The following is a 22,201-nucleotide window of genomic DNA, read 5'->3' on the forward strand; positions in this document are numbered from 1 at the left end:
AAAGTTGTATTTCCTCCAGGGGATGTGCTCTGTGCAGTCTGGAGACCAGTTGTTATTCCAGAAGACCAACAGGCCTGATCTGGAGGTTAGCAACACATCCCTTTGTAGTCTCAGGCTCCAGGCGCCCCCATCAAACATCCCTGGTGGGTGTCTTGGAACACCGTTAAATGCACGATTGCAGAAAGACCCATCTACCACCAGTCCTCCTTCCACCTAACTTCTGTTCTCTCCATCCCAGCAAACCAACCTGTTTCTGCAGCCGCTCCTGTTCTTCCTGCTCCGCCCGGGCTCGTTCCTGGGCTTCACGTTCCTCTCGCTGGGCCCGCTCCTCTTCTTCCCGCCGCCGCTCCTCCTCCAGCCGAGCTAGCTCCGCCTGCTGCTGGAGCCGTTCCTTGGCTTCTTGCTGAGCCCGTTCCTCTGCTAGCCGCCTGCCAGGGACCAAACAACACCCATCGTGCAAACCATTTCATCCCCATGGGGGGCTGAGAATGGAGAGCACATGGCAGGCCAGGCAAGAGATGGCTCTTCTTCCACTAGGGTTGGAGCTATCTGCATTGTGGTAAGACACCTGTGGAGGAGGCAGCCCAAGCTAGCCCCATCTTATCAGATCTTGGAAGCTAAAGACAGCTGGGATGGAAGCCCACCAAGGAAGTCCAGGGGCAGTACACTGTGGAAAGCAATGGCAAGCCACCTCTGAATGTCCCTTCCCTCAGAAACTCTAAATTGGCTGGGACTTGACGGTGCTTTCCACCATCTAGCACAAGCTTTCTCAACCAGGGTTTCGTGAAACCCTGGGGCTTCCTGATAGCCCTGGTTGAGAAAGTCTGAGCTAGAGGCTGGAAACAAGGGAATGGTAAATCCCTGAAGTTGCAACCAGGCATTGGGCAAGAAATTTCAAGACGACTTCTCCCCCTTTCCCAGACACTTGGTGGTCCCATGAGGGCTAGAGCTCTGGGGAACCTCCTGCCCAAGGACTCACCGTTCCCGTTCCTCCTGCTCACGACGCTCTTGCTCCTCCCGTTCCCGCTGCTCCCGCGCTTGACGTCGTTTCTCCGCCAGAAGCCGGGCAGCCTCTTCTCGGTCTGTGGTGCCTGCCATGGTTTTGCCTGGTGTGGTGGCAGGAGGAGCAGGCACTGGGCTGGCCGTGCCAGAAGGGTTTGGAGTATCTGCAGAGCCCCAAACATACAGATTAGGCTACCTCACAAAGAAGGGGGAAAGGGGGGCAACCCCAGAAGGTCAGGCTTATAGATCTTTCACTGTATCTTCACTTCCCCCCAAGGATGTAATCATGTAGCCATTCTCTAACCTATCAGTGACCTCTTCAATCCATCACAAAGGTCCCAACTCTTGTACCTCAAAGGCCTCACCTGGTGCCACTTCAGTGGCCGCTGGGACCTTGGGAGTCTCAGTCAGAGCAGGGGAGGATATTCTTCGCTCCTTCTCTTCGCCCTTCTGGACCTTTGGCTGGCTGCTGTGCTCCTTGTGGGATCGCACCTTGGGTGAAGAGTGGCTGCTGCGGGTCAGGCCTGGCCGGTGCGGAGAACTGGGGCCTGTGCTAGGCGAGGCTGGGCGTTGCTTGGCGATTGCTGGAGAAGCAGGCCTCGGCCTGGGCCCTGGGCTGCCAGAGGATAAGCACAAGAGCGTGAGGAGGAGGAGAAACGGCCTCGCCTCACCTTGCCAGCTGAGCAGCTTTATCCTATTATGGATTGTAGCCCTGACTACTGGTATAGGCCATGACTACAGGTAACACATGAACCTGTCTTGCAGGATCTGTCTGGTTGCCAGCTGCCTGCCATGATTCTGTTGGTTGTACAAAAGAAGAAAAGTGCGTACCACTGTGTAGTAACAACACAACTAAGAGTTTCTACAATACGGAAAACGTTTACCCAACTGCACTGCAGGTTGTTCCATATCACCTACAACCTCATCCTTGTTTACCTGGAGCTGCCAGGAATTGAACCTGGGACCTTCTGTATGCTAGCAGACTCTGTGCTACTGAGTCACATTCTCCATAGTTGCCCTGCACCAAGTCTGTGAAGGTTAGTATTGTCTACTCTGAATGGCAAAGCCTCTCCAGGGTTGCAGGTCTTCCCCCTCCGCTCTGATCTGATCCTTTTGACCAGAGAAGATGATGATTGACTAGAGAAGCCAACTGGGATCTTCTGCATGACAAGAAGATATCCCAACACTAGAAGATATTCTTCCCTCGTCATATGAATTGTCACATGGACATGGAAGCCACCTTTGACAGAGTAAGCCTTTTGGTCCATCAAGGTCATCATTGTCTTCTCTGATTGGCCATGGCTCTCCAGAGTCTTGAGGGCAGGTCTTTTGCATCAACGTTGCCTGCTACCCAATCCATTTACCTGGAGATGCTGGGAAATGAACCTAGGATCTTCGGCATGAAAAGGAGATGCTCTACTATTGGGCCACAGTCCCCTTACCTGCCCCCTCTTTGGAAGCATATATGAGACTGTGTCTACATTTTCCAAACAGGGGACTTTAACACCCCCTTGCCATGAAATCCCTGGCAGAAATAGTCACTGCTGCTCTGGCAGGAAACCTTTAACACGAGGCAGGAGCATGGCTTTGTGGCTCCTACCTGCTCTCAGGTGTGCGCAGCTGGCGAGCTTGTCCGGCGGGCATAGACTGGCGTTTGCGGAGGGCAAGGGCACTCTTCTCTTGGGCGTTCTCCCGCTCCTTGTCCTTCTTCTCTTTCTTTTTCTGAGGATGAGGCGAGAGGGAGACAAGGGAACGGCGGTCAGAGACAGCGAGGCGCAGAAAAAGCAAGGTAGAGGCTTTGCAAGTCTATCTCCAAACTTGAAAATTACTCCGCCATTGTCGCAAAGCCCGATAGAGCTGTTGTTATGGGGAAGGGGAGCACAGGGTCACTCACGGGAGAGGCGTCTGCTTTGCGCCGCGGTGTCACGTCAGGGCTGCTGGTTGCTGGCCGCCGTCGCTCTGAGCAGCGGTGGTGTAGGCGTTGGTTATTGCAGGGGCTGAGGGGGGTAGCAGAAGCTGAGCGGGGGCACACGGGCACTGTTGCCGGGAGAATAAAGAGACGGGGCTTGTCAGCAGGCCAACCACGGAGCCCAGGCTGCACCTCCTCAGGGCTGAGGCCCAAGAGCAGGCATGAAATTGAGGAAGGGAAGCTCACAAGACACACAATCCCCCACCCCACCCACCCACCCCCCAAATTTCTTATTCCTCTCTTCTCCTCAGCCCCAACAATACAAATCCCATTTAAATAAATTAAGAACACAGCATAAAAGGCTTGCTGCTACTCCTGCAGCGGATGAGAAAGAGCAGAGCTGGAAGAGACAAGCGTTCCCTTTCATTAATGTGCTGGCTGAGGGGGACGGGCGGCTCTACAAATGGCTGCTCTGGGCAGGCACAAAGGCCACGAAGAGGTGAAAGGTGGCTTTTCCCCTCCTCAGTTTAAGTACACACTTATGCACCAGAGGAGAATAATTTAGGGTTTGGAATTCGGTGTGGCAGAAGGACAAATATGCCTGCGAGCACCGCATTGGGTTTGGATCCACAAAAGACTTGGGTTCAAATGCCTATTCATGGAGCTCATGGAGCCCCCTCTCCCCTCAGCGCTTCAGCCTTTCCACCCTACGTACCCTGATCTTTGCCATTGCCGGCAAGCGTCACGGCGCTGCGACTGCGGGCCAAGAAGGACAGTGTTGGCGTCATGAGCCGGTCAACGATGCTGCTCTCCCAGGGGCTGAGCTGGAGGCTGCGGTCTGGTGACGGAAAGAGAGAGGGCACAGTTCTATTGAGGCAGGTTTCCAGATTTGCCCAACCGGCCCTCAGATATGGGAGCCTCAGCACTAGCTGAGGAGTTGCTTCCCACTGTTTCCCAAAGACATTTCCCTGAGAAGGAGCACAGGTTCCAGCCCAACTGCAGAGTTTGTCCACAACACATTTTCTCTCCCCCCCAACTTGCCCGGGCTGGCTCTTGAGGACGGAACAAGTGACCTCTTGGGGAAGGAGGGAAGCCAGTAGCACTGGAAGCAGAGTCCAAACTTGGTGGTGGGAAGTGCCATCAAGTGGCAGCCAACGTATGGCATCCCTTCACGGGGTTTTCAAGGCAAGAAACAAACAGAGGCAGTTTTCCATTGCCTGGCCTTCCTTCATGGTCTCCTATCCAAGTACCAACCCAAGGCTGACCCTGCATAGCTTCTGAGATCTGATGGGATCTGGGCCATCCAGGTTAAGGCAGCACTAAAAAGGAGCCCTTTCTTTCCTCCTCAGTTCGGGGTCCCAGAAATAAAGGTCCTCTGCAGCAGTTTGGAACTGCCGCATTGACTTTCACATGACTGTTGAGGCTCTACACGCTTCCCCACACTGTGGTACGTTTTCCCTCCAAAAAGAAGTGGTGTTTCCCTCAGAGACTGTGTTAGCCTGGTGGTGTGGTTTTCCTTGTTATAAAAATGAAGGCTGCTGTCCCATTCTGTCTCTTTGAAATATTTTCGGCTTTATTCAGCCCTGAAACCTTTTGGGAATGCGAAGAGCCATCTTTTCTTAGCAGAACAAAAAACATTAGTCAGAATGGCAGATTGTGGCCCTCAGCTGCCTCAGAAAGCTTCAACATGGAGATGGAAGCGGGAAGCATCAGGAAGGTGCGCCCTGCTCACTGGGGAGGAGAAAAACCCAGAGGCTCCAAACAGCCAAGGACACAGAATCAGTTGCTGCCTCACAACCGCAAGATTTCTCCTCTTGGAAGGTTTGCCAAAACCAGAACAGAAAAAAAATTCCCAATTTTTAGGGCCCGCCATTTTGCTAGTGCTGCAAGTTTGATAGATTTCTTTGGTCCTGCTATAAAGCCAGCATTCAAGAAAAGAAAAAGGATTAGATAACAAAGACAGACAGACGTTCTCGACTGTGACTTGACAGGAAACAGGGGATGTTGGGACAGGACATAGCACAAATCTACCACACCATCGCATGGACTGCCTTTATCCAAAATCAATCAGGAAAACGCTGGGGGAGTTATCTAATGCCAAAGGCTTTGCCGGGATCTTTGCAAAGCAAAACACACACCCCCACAGGTCTGCGTAGGGATGACGGCCTCCCCGACCCTGCCGTGGGGCACCGCCCAATTCCACTCCCATGAACAATCCCCGCGGCAGGCCGGCTCAGACACAGGCCGTTCCCTTGGACTCCCCCGGCCGTCTCGTTCAGATGCCCAGGGTATTTTTAATCATCGCTAGGCAACTGGATAACAAAAACAGCCATGGGAGGAAAGACAATCCTGAGCAGCCGCAGAGAGAGGAGCCGAGGGAGATCTGGCATTGCTTGACCTGCCCTGAGAGCTGTGGAAGAGGCACTGACTTTGAGCCTCAGTGCAGAACAAGCTTTGCCCACTGAAGGTCCCGGGTTCAATTTCTGCCATTTTTAGTTAAAAGATTTAAGCAACTGGGGCGGGGGGGGGGGGAAATTCCTTTGCCAATGTCTTGGGAGAATCACTGCGGAGTACAGAGCTCCTGGGCTAAGGCAGACAACTAGCCTGACTAGTCTGAGCACAAGGTTATTATGTATTTATTGTGGTGGCCTGCCTTAAGAAAATCTGGAGAGGAAGCATCGCGTTGGTTGATGTTTTTTGGTTTGGGGTCATAACGTTGCAGCCGAATTATGGCAACTCTAGGCCTACGTCTGTGTGGCTCCGCCTCCTGTGGTAGTCATTTTGTGGCTGGCTCCGCCTCCTGAAGCAGACATTTTGGGGTTGTGCCCACCACCCAGTGTCAGAATTCTAAACGAGTTCGCATACTCAAAAGACCAGGAACCCTTGCTGGAGGGTTTTCAAGTAAAGAGACAGATAGAGGTGGTTTCTCGTTGACTGCCTCTGCACAGTGACCCTGGACTTCCTCCCATCCAAGTATTACCCAGTGGAAACCTTGCTTAGCCTCCAAGATCAGGTAATATCAGACTAGCCTGGGCTATCCAAATCAGGGCAGAGAGGCAGCATGCACCATTTCTAAATATACATGCAGACACCAGATCTGCCAAATCCCTGGTCAGGGTGGAGACACCCCCCCCCCCACTCCTGGAACAACCACAAAAATCCAATGCCAGTTGCAACATTGCATCACTTTTGGCAGAAAGAACAAACCAGGAAGGACACAGAGCAGCTGGAATTGCCGGTTTCTGGTGATTCCCAGAGCTATCCTATGTCATTTCCATTTTTTAAAAATTGGACGTGATGAGGCAACCAGCGTCATGACCCCACCCTATCGCTGTCCACAGCCCTCTTGCCAGCTGCCGGGCACTGCCAGCCATCGCAGAGAACTCCATCTTGCTAGTGTCTGCCCCTTTTGGCAAACATGACACTATCCTACCCAGCAGTGCCCTCGTGCCAACAGCCCTGCCCCCCCCCAAATCTTACACCTATGAAGACCAAGCAAAAGAGAGTTCTAATGAGACTGTTTCTATACATTGTACCGTTGCTGAGTACGTTATCTTTCTCCCCTCCCCGAGCTGGCATGAGAAAGGGGGCATACAGTTAGTCGGACTGGGGCCCCTTGATGCATTTTTCCACCACCTTCCACACATCCAACTGGTAGCCTTCATTTTTCTCACCTCTTTCCTGCCTGACAAGAGTTGCTAACACAAATCTGAGCTAAGCTGGCCTTGCTTTTTCTGAGACACAACCTAGCACCCACGGAGTGTTTTCTTTTTTTAAGCAAAGGTCTCAGTACAAAGCAGCTTCATGTACCAGTAGCAGAAAAGCAAAAGTGGTAACATGCATCTCCCCGGGCATGAACAAGAAAAGTGTGTTCCCCCCTTAAGTGCTTGGGAGGGAACATCTAACCTTTCAGGTCCATCTTCTGCATGTGTGGCTTGGCAGAGGGCACCTAGACTGTTTGGGATGCTGCTGAACTTGGAGTTAACTATGGGAAACTGGGAAGGAGCAAAACCTCTCCCATGTCTAGGGAAAAGTTGCAGCTATGGGGGAAATCCCTCCTTGTCATCAGGGCCCTTATTCTGTACCCATAAGTAGAGGAGAGCAGGGCAGCAGTCAATGCAGGACTTCACTGTTTGCTCTTATTCTGGATGTCCAGGGCAGGGAAGATCTAAAGCCCTGAAAAGGCAGAACCCCACAAACTCTCTCTCAGGACCACACTTTGCTGCTCACATTGAGATAACACCAATGCCTTCTAGATCTAGGACACTCCATCTCACTAGCAGATATTGAAGGCTGTGCTAAATATCATGCGCAAAGATGTCTGAAAATTTTGCAGCATGATAGCCCAAGTTTCACATGGCAGAAACCAGAATTTGTCTGTGCAGTCCTGCCTGTTTTGCATTTTCTTTAAACATTTCTGCTAACCTTAAGGGGGACCCGAATGCTATGTGAGGGGAAGAAGCCCTCCCATTGGACAGCAGAAATCTATCTTGCTGACACTCGGCCCAGAAACTGCATACACGCCACCTACCCATCTTTCAGCTTATCCGTAACCACAAGAGCTTGGACCCTGCATGAAAGCCGACACCCAATGGCTGAATCCCTGTTCTCTCCTTTGCTTGTGTGGAATGGCACCAGGCACTCCGGGCCCTGGCTGTATCACATTATATGTATCTTATAAAAAGGGTTTTCTCCGTTTTTAAGCAGACTTGCCCCACCCTGTCCGTCTCAGGTAGGAAGGGATGTGCACTCGAAATAAGTACTGCCCCCCTACCCCCCTTCTCCCTGGCATGGAGGGGTGCCCCGAGAGGGGTCTCTTACTTCTACTGGGTGAGTTCCAGAGGGTGGCGGAAGATTTGGAGAGGCGCTTGTTGATTATAGAGTCCACGTGTTTAGGGAGATTTACAGCAGAGAGTGAGCACCTGCTTGCACCTACGAGAGGGAAAAGACACACGGGCGTTAAGGGCAGTGGGGCAGGATCTGGCAGACATGCGGGCATGCAGCGGCAGAGGGCAGGTGTCATGCGGCAGAGGGAGAAGGAGAGAGGGAACCTGGTGGAGTATTTAGGAGTGCAGATGTTCAGGTTTCCACTGGGTTGTGCTGAGTCCACATTGAAGCAAAAGCAAGCACCTCTTTAGGTGATGAATTACACCCCATCCCCCGCACCTGTGCTCAATGGCATTGCAAGAGCTCGGATGTACACATGTTGCATCCAAGGCACAGCCAAGCATGGCAGGTGAGAGCTTGGTGGAGCTTGATGGGCACACTTGTCAGTGGAGGGTTTCTGCAACACAACGGCCATCTTAACTGGACATAAAGAACTCAGCTACCAAGCTGCAGCAGGGGCAGACCAACAGCCTGATCCTGTTGCTTGGTTTACAAAGATGTAAAGCCCATTCATTCAGTGTGCATAAGATCAAAGCTTTAAAAGGAGGCTTTTCAAATACTGGGCTCCTGGAGCCCCCAGAGACACTACAAAATGTTCATGACCTTTTCCAGAATGGCAGGAAACAGATTTGTACTTCCTTAAGCATGTCGCCTACAATGCTCAGAAGCCATACGAATAGCCGGCCTAGGATTGCTTTTGTTGAAGATAACTCACAGGAGTTTTCCCATTAAAAACCTGCACAATTTGTGGAGTCCTTGCTGGGGAATTCCATTCCCAAGAGCCACCTATGAGGTTTGGTCCCTCAGGGTAAGTAGCTGAATAGTTGTGTCCTTTGCTTTACTGTGAAAATGTGTTGGCATCACAACAGATTTATTTATTTCATTTGTATCATACCTATGTCCCCAATTGTTTTCCTCTCCATTTTTTCCTCACAACAACCCTGTGAGGCAGGTTAGGCTAAGAGAAAACTGTCTAGGGAGGAAATAGGCATTGCTCACAGTCTGCAACATCACTTCTGGGGCAAACCCAGAAATGACATTATTGCATTGGTATAACACTCTAGGATTATACCAATATTCTATGGTAAATCATAGAGTATCAGGGCAATGCTAGAGAATCACACAGACGCAATGACAAATCGCACTCCACCACGAGCCAGTTCCGGGAGTAGTGGGTAATAAGTCTAATAAATAAACAAACAAACAAATAAATACACCTGAAAATGATAATGCCTTTTAGAATGTCTCTGCCCCGCGAAGCCTCTTGCTGGTTGCCAGTGTTCAGCTGGCAACTTTAGCTGACAATGTGTGGCTGTCCCATAAGTTCCCATGGCTGAGAGGGGATTCAAACCTGGGTCTCCCAGATCCTAATCTGACACCTGAACAGCTACACCACCCTGACTACTGTAAAGGATTGTCAAAAACTGGCCCATTCCTGCCATATGCCAAGCGAGGAAGGCACTAAGGGTAACCCTGATGCTAAGATGGGGGAAAAACCATCCTTGTATGTCTTGCATAATGGAGAGGAAAGCACTTTGGAATCCACTTTCTGAGACAAAATGGGGGAGGCTTCTATCGGGCATGCAGCTGGAAGACAAAAGGAGGTTTCCATGGCGAATGCCAAGGCCTTGAACAATGGGAAGAAAAAGAAGGGCTTCTGTGAATTTATTTTGCAGGTATGTTACTATATGTGTTATATTTTACCCCATATCTTTTCAAAAATGTTACTTGAATGCCAGGAAGTCAACTATGCCACATGTCGACTATACTTGAACTTCTTCCAAATTTGGATCATAAAGAAGTTGACATTTCAATGAATGAGGAAAGAGGCACTTGTCACTCCTATATTTAACCTTCATGTTTTGTTTTCTTAAATTTGCTCAAGATCTCCATTAATTTTCTTCAGTGGTCCCAGCCCCCAGTTCGGAGACCGGTACCGGTCTGTGGATCAGTCAGTACCGGGCTGCGGCTCCTCCTCGTCCTCCTTCCCGGCTGCTGTCTCGGGGGCTGCCCTGCCACTCTGCCGTTGGCTCACCTTTGGTACTCTCCAGTGGCCGCCATGGCTGGGGTTCCCCCTCGGCATGGCACTGCACAGCTGCTGCTGGCAGTGCCCCCCAGCGGGCGGCGGGAAGTCAGGAGCACCGGCGGAAAAGTAAGTGGAGCAGGGGCTCAGGCGGCAGTGACCCCCCCCCCCCCCGCCTCAGTAAAATTGTCAAGCGTTGACCGGTCCCCGGTGATAAAAAGGTTGGGGACTACTAATTTACTTGACCAGAAAACGTTGGTTTTGTTGAGTATTTGGGGGAAGGAATTGCCACTAATAGTTTTCTTGTGATAAAAGTCCATTGTGGGACAGATCACCCAACCCGGTGGGGTAAGCTGCTCCCATGGCAATCTTCTAGGGATGCCAGATTACACAGTGGGAGTCCCCATCTCTTGGCCATGAATCAGCTGGCTGGTAAGGGGCAATATCTTTCAAATGAGGGAGGAAAACCCAACATTTCAGCAACATGCCTACATGACTTCACTGTGACCCAGAAGTGATGTAGGCAAGGAATGTCCAAGGAATGTCTCCTTGGACATTCTGGTTTTGGGGCAAAAACTCTATGGTAGAAGCTAATTTTCCCATAGAGTTTTTGTCCCAAAACCAGAGCATCATCCCAAAATCCCTGACATACCTCCATTACTTCCAGGTCACATTGGAAGTCATGATGGCACAATGCTGAAACATGTGAGGAAACAACCAATCCCCATAACCTCCCCCATAAACTCACCCCCTATCTCTTGCTGGCTGTTCAGAAGGCCCTGGCAACCCTACAGGGAACCCTGTCAGAAGCAAATGGCAAGGGTGCCAAGATAAGCGCAGAGATATTTAGTTGGCAATGCTTTTCTTAGCATCCATTATAGGAAAAATAAAACTAGCTATATTTATCAGGCTGGTGTTAAGAGACCCAGGAAAAAAATATGGCACATTAACTGTGAAGGGTCCGTGTAATTTGGGAGCAAACAAGATCATGCAGAAACACTCCTTCCCTGTACTATTTAATTGTTCCATAGACCAGTATACTCAAAGCCCCTTCATCATTTCAGATCCTATAAAAGACCCCTGGAACATCATGGGCAAAAGTGAGCTGTCCTCATACCTGAAACTCTCTGCTCTATGGGTTTTGCCCTCCATTTACCCAGAAAGTCAGCAAAACCTATAGTTTCCTTGCAAAGATGGCTCCAAAGTGGCCCCTCCCCCACAAAGAAAACAGTCTGAGAATCAAGGACATGTAGAGAGCAGAGGCTTGCCCTCTGGATCCAGGATGAGAAATGCAACAAAGCTGCGTGATCCTTAAAAGCTAGGGAGGACAGCAGGTTGGTAAACCTTTAGCTTCCCACCTGCAGACGATGCCTGGGTTGGTTTGTTAGTGTGCAACCAGACACAAAATGTGCAGCCCCAAGGGGGGGAAATGTGCAGTTGTAAAAGCACATTTGTGCAGTTCAGAAATGAAAGCCTTCTGCATGAACGCAGCCAAATTCCTAGCTGACGGGACTCTCTCCCACTCTGCGTAGGCTTCTCAATGCCATGGAATGCGACTCTACAGAAAATAAAGCATGGGCACACACACAAGCAAAAGCCACATAGGTGTGCTCCAGTGAAGAAGAAGAAGAGTTGGTTCTTATATGCCGCTTCTCTCTACCCGAAGGAGGCTCAAAGTGGTTTACATTCGCCTCTCCTTTCCTCTCCCCACAACAGACACCCTGTGAGGTGGGTGAGGCTGAGAGAGCCCCGATATCACTGCTCAGTCAGAACAGTTTTATCAGTGCCGTAGCGAGCCCAAGGTCACCCACATGCATGTGGGGGAGTGCAGAATCAAACCTGGCTCCCCAGATTAGAAGTCCGCACTCCTAACCACTATACCAAGTAGCATCCACAATGTGTGCCAATCACAATTTCATACCACTGTGCATTTCCAAATTTTCTTTCAGAAAAAGATCTGGTCCTTCGTTCTGCCGATTCTATAAACTGGTTGAAAACAAGTACCAGGAAATTCTTAAGATTCCCAGTATGGTAACTCTGAGTGTCATGGCAGCTGCATTATGTTTCCTGGCACCCACTTCATTCTTTCCCAAAGCAAAGAGCCAGTTTTGGCTATCCTCTATTTTTGCAAATTTCTCCAGGGAAGCTGATCTCTGTAGTCGGGAGATGAATTGCAATTCTGGGAGATCTCGAGGGCATGTCTGGAGGTTGGCAACCCTACCTCTGCCTCACTGGACCAGGAATTGCTTCTGAAAAGCTCAGGAAATCTTTGAGTTTGCTGGCAGTATCCCTTCAGAAGCTGCTTCCTCTATTCTCCCAGGGCTTTGTGACTGCCTCCCACCCTCCCCACCCAGGCAGCCATTTCATTGTATCCTGCACCCCTCTCTCCGGGCATTAATTTTATGGTGGCACCGACCACCTGCTCTGAGATACCCCATATGCTCAACAAGGTTAGAGATTTCTGCTGTTATCCTAACAGAGCGGAGAAAGTGGTCTGGACTTTTGCAACAAAGCTATATGATGTCATTGTTGGCATGCAACAAAAAAGAATCTGTGGCCCACATGGAAGGAAAAACTGTCTGTGCAAGAGTTGTACAAAAACAGCTGCACTGCACACAATTAGGAGGGACAACAGAGAACAGAAATTATACAACCACATCAAAGTCAGGCAAAAGAACCAGCATCCCTCTCTTTTCCTCTGAGCACAATGGACAGAGCATGCTCTAAGACCCGGCCTCAAATCCCTACACCAATGGTCCTCAACCTTTTTAATGCCGCGACCCTTTAATCCAGTTCCTCATGTTGTGGTGACCCCAACCATAAAACTAGGCAAGTGTTCTTTCACAGAAATTAAACCGAAACTGACCAATGGTGTGAAGATCCATTGTTCATGATTGTATATAAATCTTTAAACCCCCGTGGCGCCACGGACTATATAATTCGGTAAGGGGTCTGGAGGTGGGATTAGTCCGTGATGAGGAAGGGTCCGGATTGGACCCTTCCTCACGACAGACAAACGGAGGGACCAATCGGCAGGCGCAAAGCGCCTGCTGATTGGTCCCTCCGATTCCTAGCCGCAGCAACTGCGAGCCGCGCGCAGCGCGGCTCGCAGTTCCTCCTGGCCTGACGCGGCGAGAGGCGCAAAGCGCCTCTCACAGTGTCAGCCGGCTACCCGAGAGAGCCCCCGGCAGCCGCGCATAGCGGGCTGACACGGCGGGCTGACACGGCAAAGCGCCTCTCGCTGCGTCAGACCGCTGCCCGAGGGAGCCCCCGGCAGTCGCGCAGAGCGCCGCAGGATCCCTCGGGTAGCCGCCTGACTCTCGCTGCATTGGAAAAGACTCTCGCCCGCAGGAAAAGACCCCGGCAGTCGCGCGGAGCACGGCTGCTGGCCCCTCCCCGCCTCCCCTGCCGCTACTGACTACACGGAGCTGACTACAGAGCCGTCGCCGTGGGACAACACAGAATGTATGTATCTAGAGCCCGCTGTATCCCTTTTACAGCGGGCTATATTTCTAGTTGTTTATAAATTGGTAGGACCACAGGTTGACTACCCCTGATTTAGGGGACCGTTCACTGCAATGAAAACAAGGAGTGACCTCTGATACACCAACTGGAGGGAGAGACAACTTCCGTGAGAAGTATTCCCTGCTAGTGGACATAGAATAGCAGTGAATGTTGTGCCCTTAATGCTAGGCTCAACATAAAGAGACAGCACAGTCTCAGATTGGAAGATCTTTTTCTGTCTGGGGCTGCAGTATCTGAAGAAGTGTGCATGCACACGAAAACTTATACCCAGAATTAAACTTGGTTGGTATTAAAAATGCCACCAAACTCTAACTTTGCTCTATTCCTTTCTCCCTGTTCTTGCCCACACCAAATCCTGGAGTGTGTTTGCAAGTTCGTTAAGTGCCATCAAGCAGCTTCCAACTTAGGGCAACCCTGTGCATTAATGTCCACTAAGGCAGCTTGAAACACTGTCCCGGATTAAAGGAACAAGAGTTGTCAAAACACCACTGCTCAAAGACCTAGCTAGGAAGGAGGAAGCCCCTGGCTCAAATCCCATATCAGTCATTACATTACTAGGTGTTTTTTATGCTTTCAGCCTTTCTTCCTCCTTAGCAATGTGGAGATAAGGATACTGGCCTAGATTTTAAGTGTTACAAGAAGATTATCCTGTGAAACGCTTTGAATGCCATAAAGTTCTACACCGATGCTATGATTCTTATTATGCCCATGCCCCCGGCTGATCAGGGCTGAAGGGAGCCCAGTAATTAACCCCACAGAAGTTGCTCATCCAAAAAAAGCGGTTTTAGTGACAAGTCTGCCTACAAATAAATCTCACAGCAGAACAAAGTTAGAGTCTCAGACAGACAAAAGCTTAATTCTGGGTATAAGCTTTCCTGAGCAGGCCTGCTTCTTCAGATACATGGAAAGAGAAGTCACCAACCGGTAGGTAGCGGGCGAGGAGGATGTTGCCAGGGAAGGTCAATTAGAGTCAGGATGCGCATATAATTGAGCAGCCAATGTAACTAAGAGAGGATGAAGGCGATTGCTAAGACCTGTGAATAGCAGCTAGGTGCTGCCTGTCGGCATGCTAATTTGTCCATTGCCTTCATTCGGCCTTAGCTATATTTACTGCTCTGATACTTGTGTATCTTGACTCTAATAGGCCCTTCCTAGCAACATCCTCCCCACCTGCTACCAATATCTAATGCAGGGGTGGGCAAACTGTGGCCCTCCAGATGTCCATGGACTACAATTCCCATGAGCCTTTGCTGGCAGGGGCTCATGGGAATTGTAGTCCATGGACATCTGGAGGGTCACAGTTGCCCATCCCTGATCTAATGGCTGGCATCTTCATTTCAACGTATCTGAAGAAGTGGGCTTTGTCCACAACAGCTTATACTCGGAACAAAACTTGGTTAGTCTTAACAGTTCCACTGGACTCAAACTGTGTCCCACAAACAGATGTTAGTCACGTGTCTTCTACAAGAAGCCAGGAACCAGCTTTTGTCAAGTTTCCTTGCTCAGTCATCCAGATGCAAGTACTATGCACTATAGTTGGCTAACCAAGTGGCTCCCTTGTCCCTTCATGGCTGAAGTCCTTTCCCAGGTCCCCACTAGTTTCTAAACTTGTGTCAGAAAGTGTACACCCACTTCCAAACTTTCCTCCATAATCATGAGGACTTCCCTGCAAAAAGCCCCTGCCACAAACTTTTCACAATGGATACCAAGCTTTGCGCAGTGAGTTGCAGATTCCTGACACCCCTACAAACATCCTTACATGGGCAGTGTCTGTGAAGGATATCAATCTGACACAAGAGCCACAAAACTACATCCAACTGGGTCAGTCTTTTGCAAATTCTAACACCCAATATTGTGTGACTGGGTCTACAAGCAGAGGAGGAAATTGCTGTAGGAGATTCCAAGGAGTTCGCAGGTAGGAAAGGGAAAGCATTGTGGAGAATCACCACTACAGCATCTAAAGGAAAGCAGCCCACTTATAGCAAAATATATGCTATAAGTGTCCCATCTAGAAGAGGACATTACAAAGAGAAGCTTCCCCCATGCAAACTGGCTGATCTTTGATGGATCTCCAACCACCAATCAGAGCACAAAGGATGAAAATGGCACCCACGTGCATGCATGTGCGGATTTGCGCAGCTGTGCAAAAGCATTGAGGCCTGCCATCCCCCGTGCACTCCTCCCGAGCATTTCTTGGCCTGCATGCGCATACGTTCCCACACACACAGACAGGCACACTGAATAGGTCAAGAGAAGCCATGCAGACATTGTCACTCACCATCTTTGTGAGAGGGCGAGCCGTGGTGCAGTGCGCCAGCCCATGACCACCGTTGCTGCCGAATTTCCGCCCAGGTTTTCTTTGCTGAGCGTTGAATGGCAGCTTCATAACGTTCCTGACCGAGAAGAGAGAAGTCAAGAAGAGAGGTAAAAAACTTGATGAGAATTAGAAGAAGAGTTGGTTCTTCTATGCTGCTTTTCTCTACCCGAAGGAGTCTCAAAGTGGCTTATATTCACCTTCTCTTTCCTCTCTCCACATCAGACACCCTGTGAGGTGGGTGAGGCTGAGGGAGCCCTGATATCACTGCTTGGTCAGAACAGCTTTCTCAGTGCTGTGGCGAGCCCAAGGTCACCCATCTGGTTGCACATGGGAGAGAAGGAGCGGGGAATCAAACCCAGCTTGCCAGATTAGAAGTCTGCACTCCTAACCACTACTCCGAGCTGGCTCTCTTACTCAACTGTTACCAACAGCACCAGAAAAGGATGCAGATGCTGGGGAAGGATTAGGGTTTAGCTGGACTGACAATCAAGAAGGCAAAAAAACCACCCCTGCTGTTCATTTTAGACTTCTGATTTGCCCCATGATGGTGGATAACATGAATCAAATAACAATTTTTAAAAAAAATCCAGAAAAATAGTACACGTCCAGGGTTGCTTACAAATTGCCATGTGAGATAATTTCCTAATCTACCTTCCTGCTATTAGATCTAGGAGCCATCTTTCCCACGTCTCCTCTACTATATCTAAGATCTATTTAAGGATGCCGGCCTGTGGAGGGACCTGGGGATCTCCCAAAATTACAACTCATTTTCAGCCAACAGAGACGAGTTCCCTTAACAAATGGTCCTTAGAACAGGGGTAGTCAACCTGTGGCCCTCCAGATGTTCATGGGCTACAATTCCCATGAGCCCCTGTCAGCAGTTGCTGGCTGGGGCTCATGGGAATTGTAGTCCCTGAACATCTGGAGGACCACAGGTTGACTACCCCTGCCTTAGAAGGTACACTGTATAGCATTATGCCCCACTGAAGTCCCTCCCCTCCCCAATCTCCGCCCTCTGCAGGCTCCACCCCCAAAGTCTCCAAGTCTTTCCCTACCAAGAGCTGGCAACCCTAAATCGAGTTATTTTCCTTTAATACAGCTGAGCAACGTATCCTCAAAGTGAAATCTGGTGTTACTTTCATGTACACTTATACCTGTGCACATATTTTCGACTGTTCTCCCTCCCTGCCAACCCAAAGCTGATTAGCACTCTGGTAGATGTTACGTTCTTATCTTGCCTTTTTGCTGTGATTGTATTTCCTTTCTTTTTTTTTAACCCAGCAAGGTAACATAATGGTTCTTTGTGCAATGTTGCTTACACATTTTCATAAACATCCTCCACGTTTGGAAAGAAACACAATAGCCATGTGATGGCTCCGACGCAGTACCTAAAACGCAGGAGTCCTGATTTTATTCTATTAGGCAATTGTGTTTTTTCCCTTCAAACACGGAGAACATTTATTAAAATGTGTAAGCAACATTGTGCAAAGAACCACGATGCTACTTTGCTGTATTTTTTTTAAAGAAATAAAATCACAGCAAAAAGGCAAGATAAGGACAAAACATTGATTATATTGCATGCTCCGAGGTTTAGATCCAAAAAGCATATCCACTCATGGAGGGAAGAACTGGTTTCAGTCATTCTGCCTTCTACTGCAGACCCCCACCCCCTTCTAAAGTTGCCAACCAAGTTAGGAAATTCCTGGAGATTTGGAGATAGAGCTTGGGGGGTTTAGAGAGGAGAGGAACCTCAGCATGGGATATTATTATTATTATTATTATTATTATTATTATTATTATTATTATTATTTAGAATTTTAGACTATATAGTCCACCCTCCAAAGCGGCTGTTTTCTCCAGGTGAACTAAGCTCTGTAGCGTGAAGATCAGTGGTAATTCTGGGGGCTTTCCAGGCAACACCTGTTCCCCCAGCACATTACTCTCACTATTTCTGGGGACAGTCTTCTGACCTCTAGGGAGTACATTTCCACTGCAAAGCAGAGGGAGAGAAGATGGAAAATTCCCTTCATCTCAGGGAGTTCTTCTGTATGCAATTACTGAGCCAAGCTACAGTGCCGTACAGCAGGGGTAGTCAACCTGTGGTCCTCCAGATGTTCATGGACTATAATTCCCATGAGCCCCTGCCAGCAAACGCTGGCATGGGCTCATGGGAATTGTAGTCCATGGACATCTGGAGGACCACAGGTTGACTACCCCTGCCGTACAGCATATAACTTGCTTGCAGCCCTGCAAACACCCCAGGAATTATGCCCTGTTCTGCCACCCCCCCTAGTTCTGGAGTCTTCACTTTCGATACAGGATGTGGAGACCAAGACCCAAGGTTGGCTCAGAGGTTAACAATAAGTCCCAGTCAATCAATCAATCAATCAATTTTATTTACGGTCATAGACCAGCCAGTAAAAAACATAAAATTACAAATATAACATCAATTATAAATGGGTAAAAACTAAGAAATAAGAACAGTTGTATATGGATCCAATATAAAAGCACTAGGGAACAGGGTTGGTCCAGCTCTGCCTTATTTTTATAGCTACCCAAGCAAATCTAGCAATAATTTTTGTAAGCCGTGACTTCTTCGGGTAGTAAAAAGTTCCAGCTCTTCAATAAGTCCCAGTTTGCACCTATACAGCTGATCCTGGGGATTTTTGTGACTTAGGACCTCCCTTTGCGCACAGCCAGATAATTAGGCATTTTCATCGCCGTGACGCTACGTCTAAGATGGCAAATTATAGCTTGCGGTTTCCAAGCATAGTATCAAAGGATATCACATGAAGGAAACCTGGATTCCGAACTCAGGTTTAATCATGTTTTGCAAGTAAAGCGCAAGCTCGAATTTGCCAGTTTGGCTCTGACAGCAAGCAATATGGAAATACCACCACATCCAGCTGCATGTTCCTGAGTTTGGGAGGAGGGGAGAAGCAACCTCAACCCGCTGGCTCATTCACATAGCCCACAAACAAGTTTATATCTGAGCTAAGCAAAATGTAATTTAAATAAACACCAGACTTGGACCCAGATCTTCCAAGAAGGTTTTCTCTGTAAAACCAAGGCCTAGAAACTTGGCAGATTAAAACAAACAAAATCAATGCTTTTGAATCCATACACCAAGTTCTGTGAGAAATCCATTATCTGGAGATGAGCTATAATTCCAGGGGATCCCCAGGTTCCACCTCCCAGTATTCCAGTGACCTAGAGGCCCCCATGCCACCCTCACGCCCATATCCCTGTGCCCACCCACCTGTTCTCGCTTGTATGATCCTCTACCCACCTTGTTCCTCTCCAGTTTCTGCCTTTGGCGCTCCTCGAGGACAGCACGCCGCTTCTCGGCTCGAACCCGCTGCTCTTCGAGTCGGCGTCGCCGTTCTTCCAGTTGCTTTTCCCTCAGAAGTCGTGCCTTCTCTTCCTTCTCCAGCCACACGGCTCGCTTGGCAGCTAGTGAGGAGAAGAACAAGGAGAGAAAGTAAGTCCTGGGGCCTGTAATGCCATATATAGACGGGCCAGACTCTATCACAACATCCAGCGATATGAGTGTGCTCTTGAGCGGTTTTCTTTTAATGTGTCCTTTTCAATGAAAAATTTCTATTTTTTTAACATTGTGGTGGCCTGTAATGCATTGGATCTAAAGGTAAAGGTAAAGGTATCCCCTGTGCAAGCACCGAGTCATGTCTGACCCTTGGGGTGACGCCCTCTAGCGTTTTCATGGCAGACTCAATACGGGGTGGTTTGCCAGTGCCTTCCCCAGTCATTACCGTTTTACCCCCCAGCAGGAAGCTGGGTACTCATTTTACCAACCTCGGAAGGATGGAAGGCTGAGTCAACCTTGAGCCGGCTGCTGGGATCGAACTCCCAGCCTCATGGGCAAAGCTTTCAGGCGGCTGCCTTACCACTCTGCGCCACAAGAGGCTCTTGGATCTGGAGGCATTTAAATGTTAATACAAAATATAAACAGATACATATCTACATCCTCCATTCTATATTTCCTAACCCTCAACCTATTGGAATGTCAGGGTGTTTAGAGCAGCTGGCATATGGAATTTTTATTCCATCGGTGTCCTGGTGTTTCTCCAAGGAACGTACGGGGTTCTCCAGCAGAGGGGGGAGCACATGGTCAGTAGGCTCTTGCTGCCCCTTGCACCTAACTCACCTGGGCCTCATGAAGGTGGCAGCATGTGGGGCAAGGGTCGCCTCTTGCTTGGTCCCAGCAGGGGGACTGGAGGTGATTGTGGGGGCCCATCCTGGATTTTTGCCCAAGAACCCAGAATCACTAAGACTCCTCTCATATAAGTGAGGGAGAAAGAGAGAGAGAGCAATCTATGCTGCAGGTTGAGACAGACAGATGAGTTTTGACCGTGTATGCGATGCCATTTCTACGTTTTTAATGCTGGCAAGCACCGAGTCAGCAGCTCTGGAAAAGCAGGACACTTGATATTTTTAAATGAATGCATGATATGCATTAATAGGGGCCCAGCCACAGGGGTACGCTGGGATGGTGCAGAACAGCCTCAGGAGGCACGGGGAATCTACCGGGTGGGCTCTGTGTTATTGTTGCTGAACCCACGGCAGGCAGTATGTTGGAGGGGGAGGCGTCCAGAGCTACAGCAAGGGGCAGGATGCTAAGAGGAGGAAGGAAGGAGAGGCCTAGGCTAGGTCAGGCACAAAGGGGAGCGGGAAGCTGGCTTGAAAACACATTCAGGACAAACAATGGGGGAATGAGGGTGGAAAGTGATTTACGCTGGAGCAGCCACAGAGCATTGGTGGGGGAAGTATGGGGAGAGGAAGGGCAGGAGAGAGGCTTGCCGGAGTGGAGAACAGCACCAGACATGTTGCAGAATTAAAGACCACAGGCTCCCACCCCAGGTTGAGAAAGGGAGGTTCTTTGACACGGCATTACCCGCCCAGCAGAAGAATGCAGTATGGTGAAGCATACAGGGCAGAATAATACAGTATGACGACCTAACTAGGCTTTGTGTGTTTGTCTATCTGTCTAGACCAGGGGTAGTCTTCTCCAGCCACACGGCAGGGGCTCATGGGAATTGTAGTCCATGGACATCTGGAGGACCGCAGTTTGATTACCTCTGGTCTAGACACTGTAAAAGTAGTATGATTTCCCTTCTGCACCCAGTTGTCTGAATACAAATTTTCTCAAATCAAGACTGTGTCCAATAAAATTCAGGTTTCTTTCATTCTCTTTCATGAAAGGGACAGGAAAGCACAACCCCACCTGATCTTATCTCACCGGATGGATCACTGGGGAGAAAGCTCCCCTTTCCCTGATCTGCCAATCCTATTTTCTGAAATAATGAGTATTTTATTTGCACAAAATTGGGTTTCAGTGAACCAGCCAACAGAAGCCTCAAGAAAGGAGGCTTTTGTACCGGTTTTGCTGCTGTGAGCAGCCATAATTTAGCTCAGCACTTTGAAATGTTCAGCAGTATATTTTCCTTATGACAACCCTGTAGCGTTACCCTCACACTGCAGAGAGCTGCTTGTGTACAGTAGAGATCTGAACTCGCAGCTTCCTGAAACACAGTCATGTTCTTGACCCTGATGATCCATTAATTGGCACCTTACTTGCTGTACACTCTTGAAAGTGGAGCACACACCTTCTAAAATGGCCATCCTCCTCTGTGACACACCCTGAAATGATGGATCCAGAGAGCCTGGTGCCTACTGCCATGTAGCTCATAGGTTGCTGAAATGACAGTGGGCCCTAGCACAAAATGGCTGCCAAGGCATAAGATGTCATAAAATGGCTACTGTGGGAGCAGCGCTAACCACAAAATGTTAGGACTGCTTGACATCACAGACAGTCACTGCCAGTCTGAATAGACAATTCTGACTGTGATAGACCAATGTTTCTGATTCAGTACAAGACACCTTCGTATGTAGGTGGAATCCATTTTTATTTCTTAAACAGACAGTATGGTGTTGTAGTTAAGAGTGTCAGACTCGTATCTAGGAGATCCAGGTCTGAATCCCCAACTCATGGCATAGAAACTTGCTGGGTGACCTCGGGCCAGTCACACTTTCTCATGCTAACCTGCCTCATAGGTTTGTTATGAGGACAGGAGAATTATGTAAGCCTCTTTGTGTCCCCATGGGGGGAAAAGCAGAGTATAAATTAATTAAATAAATAAAGTCCAAAGACATGATAAAGTGCAGCCAAGCACAAGGGACACAGCTATTAGGGATGCCAGGCCTCTGCACTCAAGCCCCATAGATTTTGGGATACAGCAGGGGGAGAAGTGTTGACCGATGCCATGATGATAATTCTGGGTTTCACCCAGAAGAAATGTCACAGAGCTCTAAGAAAAGGACTTTCTATAGCAGTGGTTCTCAACCTGGGGGTCGGGACCCCTTTGGGGGTCGAATGACCCTTTCACAGGGGTCATGGCGGGGCAAGCAGCTTGGTCGGGGGGGGCACCATCCACCATCCACTCAACAGCCTTGCAGCGTAGATAGAGCTAGAGTGTTCGTCTGTCTGGAGCAGTGGAAAAGAGCAAGATCAGCATGGTGG

At 49.2% G+C, this 22,201-nt stretch overlaps 1 protein-coding gene across 2 annotated transcripts in view; it reads right to left on the bottom strand.

Moving 5' to 3' along the window:
* Positions 1 to 22,201, bottom strand: part of MAP7D1 (MAP7 domain containing 1) — a 72,852-nt gene that overhangs the window by 8,696 nt on the left and 41,955 nt on the right. The window contains exons 4-12 of one of the 2 annotated variants that reach the window (XM_077337534.1): positions 18,953 to 19,116; positions 15,625 to 15,739; positions 7,733 to 7,843; positions 3,627 to 3,749; positions 2,897 to 3,039; positions 2,603 to 2,724; positions 1,368 to 1,618; positions 980 to 1,166; positions 248 to 428 (exon numbers count right to left, since the gene is read on the bottom strand). In XM_077337534.1, the coding sequence (XP_077193649.1) occupies positions 248 to 428; positions 980 to 1,166; positions 1,368 to 1,618; positions 2,603 to 2,724; positions 2,897 to 3,039; positions 3,627 to 3,749; positions 7,733 to 7,843; positions 15,625 to 15,739; positions 18,953 to 19,116 (1,397 nt within the window). The remainder of the gene's footprint in view (positions 1 to 247; positions 429 to 979; positions 1,167 to 1,367; positions 1,619 to 2,602; positions 2,725 to 2,896; positions 3,040 to 3,626; positions 3,750 to 7,732; positions 7,844 to 15,624; positions 15,740 to 18,952; positions 19,117 to 22,201) is intronic. The other variant, XM_077337535.1, reaches the window with a different exon arrangement.

The sequence above is a fragment of the Paroedura picta genome, chromosome 5 (assembly GCF_049243985.1).
Source record: "Paroedura picta isolate Pp20150507F chromosome 5, Ppicta_v3.0, whole genome shotgun sequence".
Lineage (NCBI taxonomy): Eukaryota > Metazoa > Chordata > Lepidosauria > Squamata > Gekkonidae > Paroedura > Paroedura picta.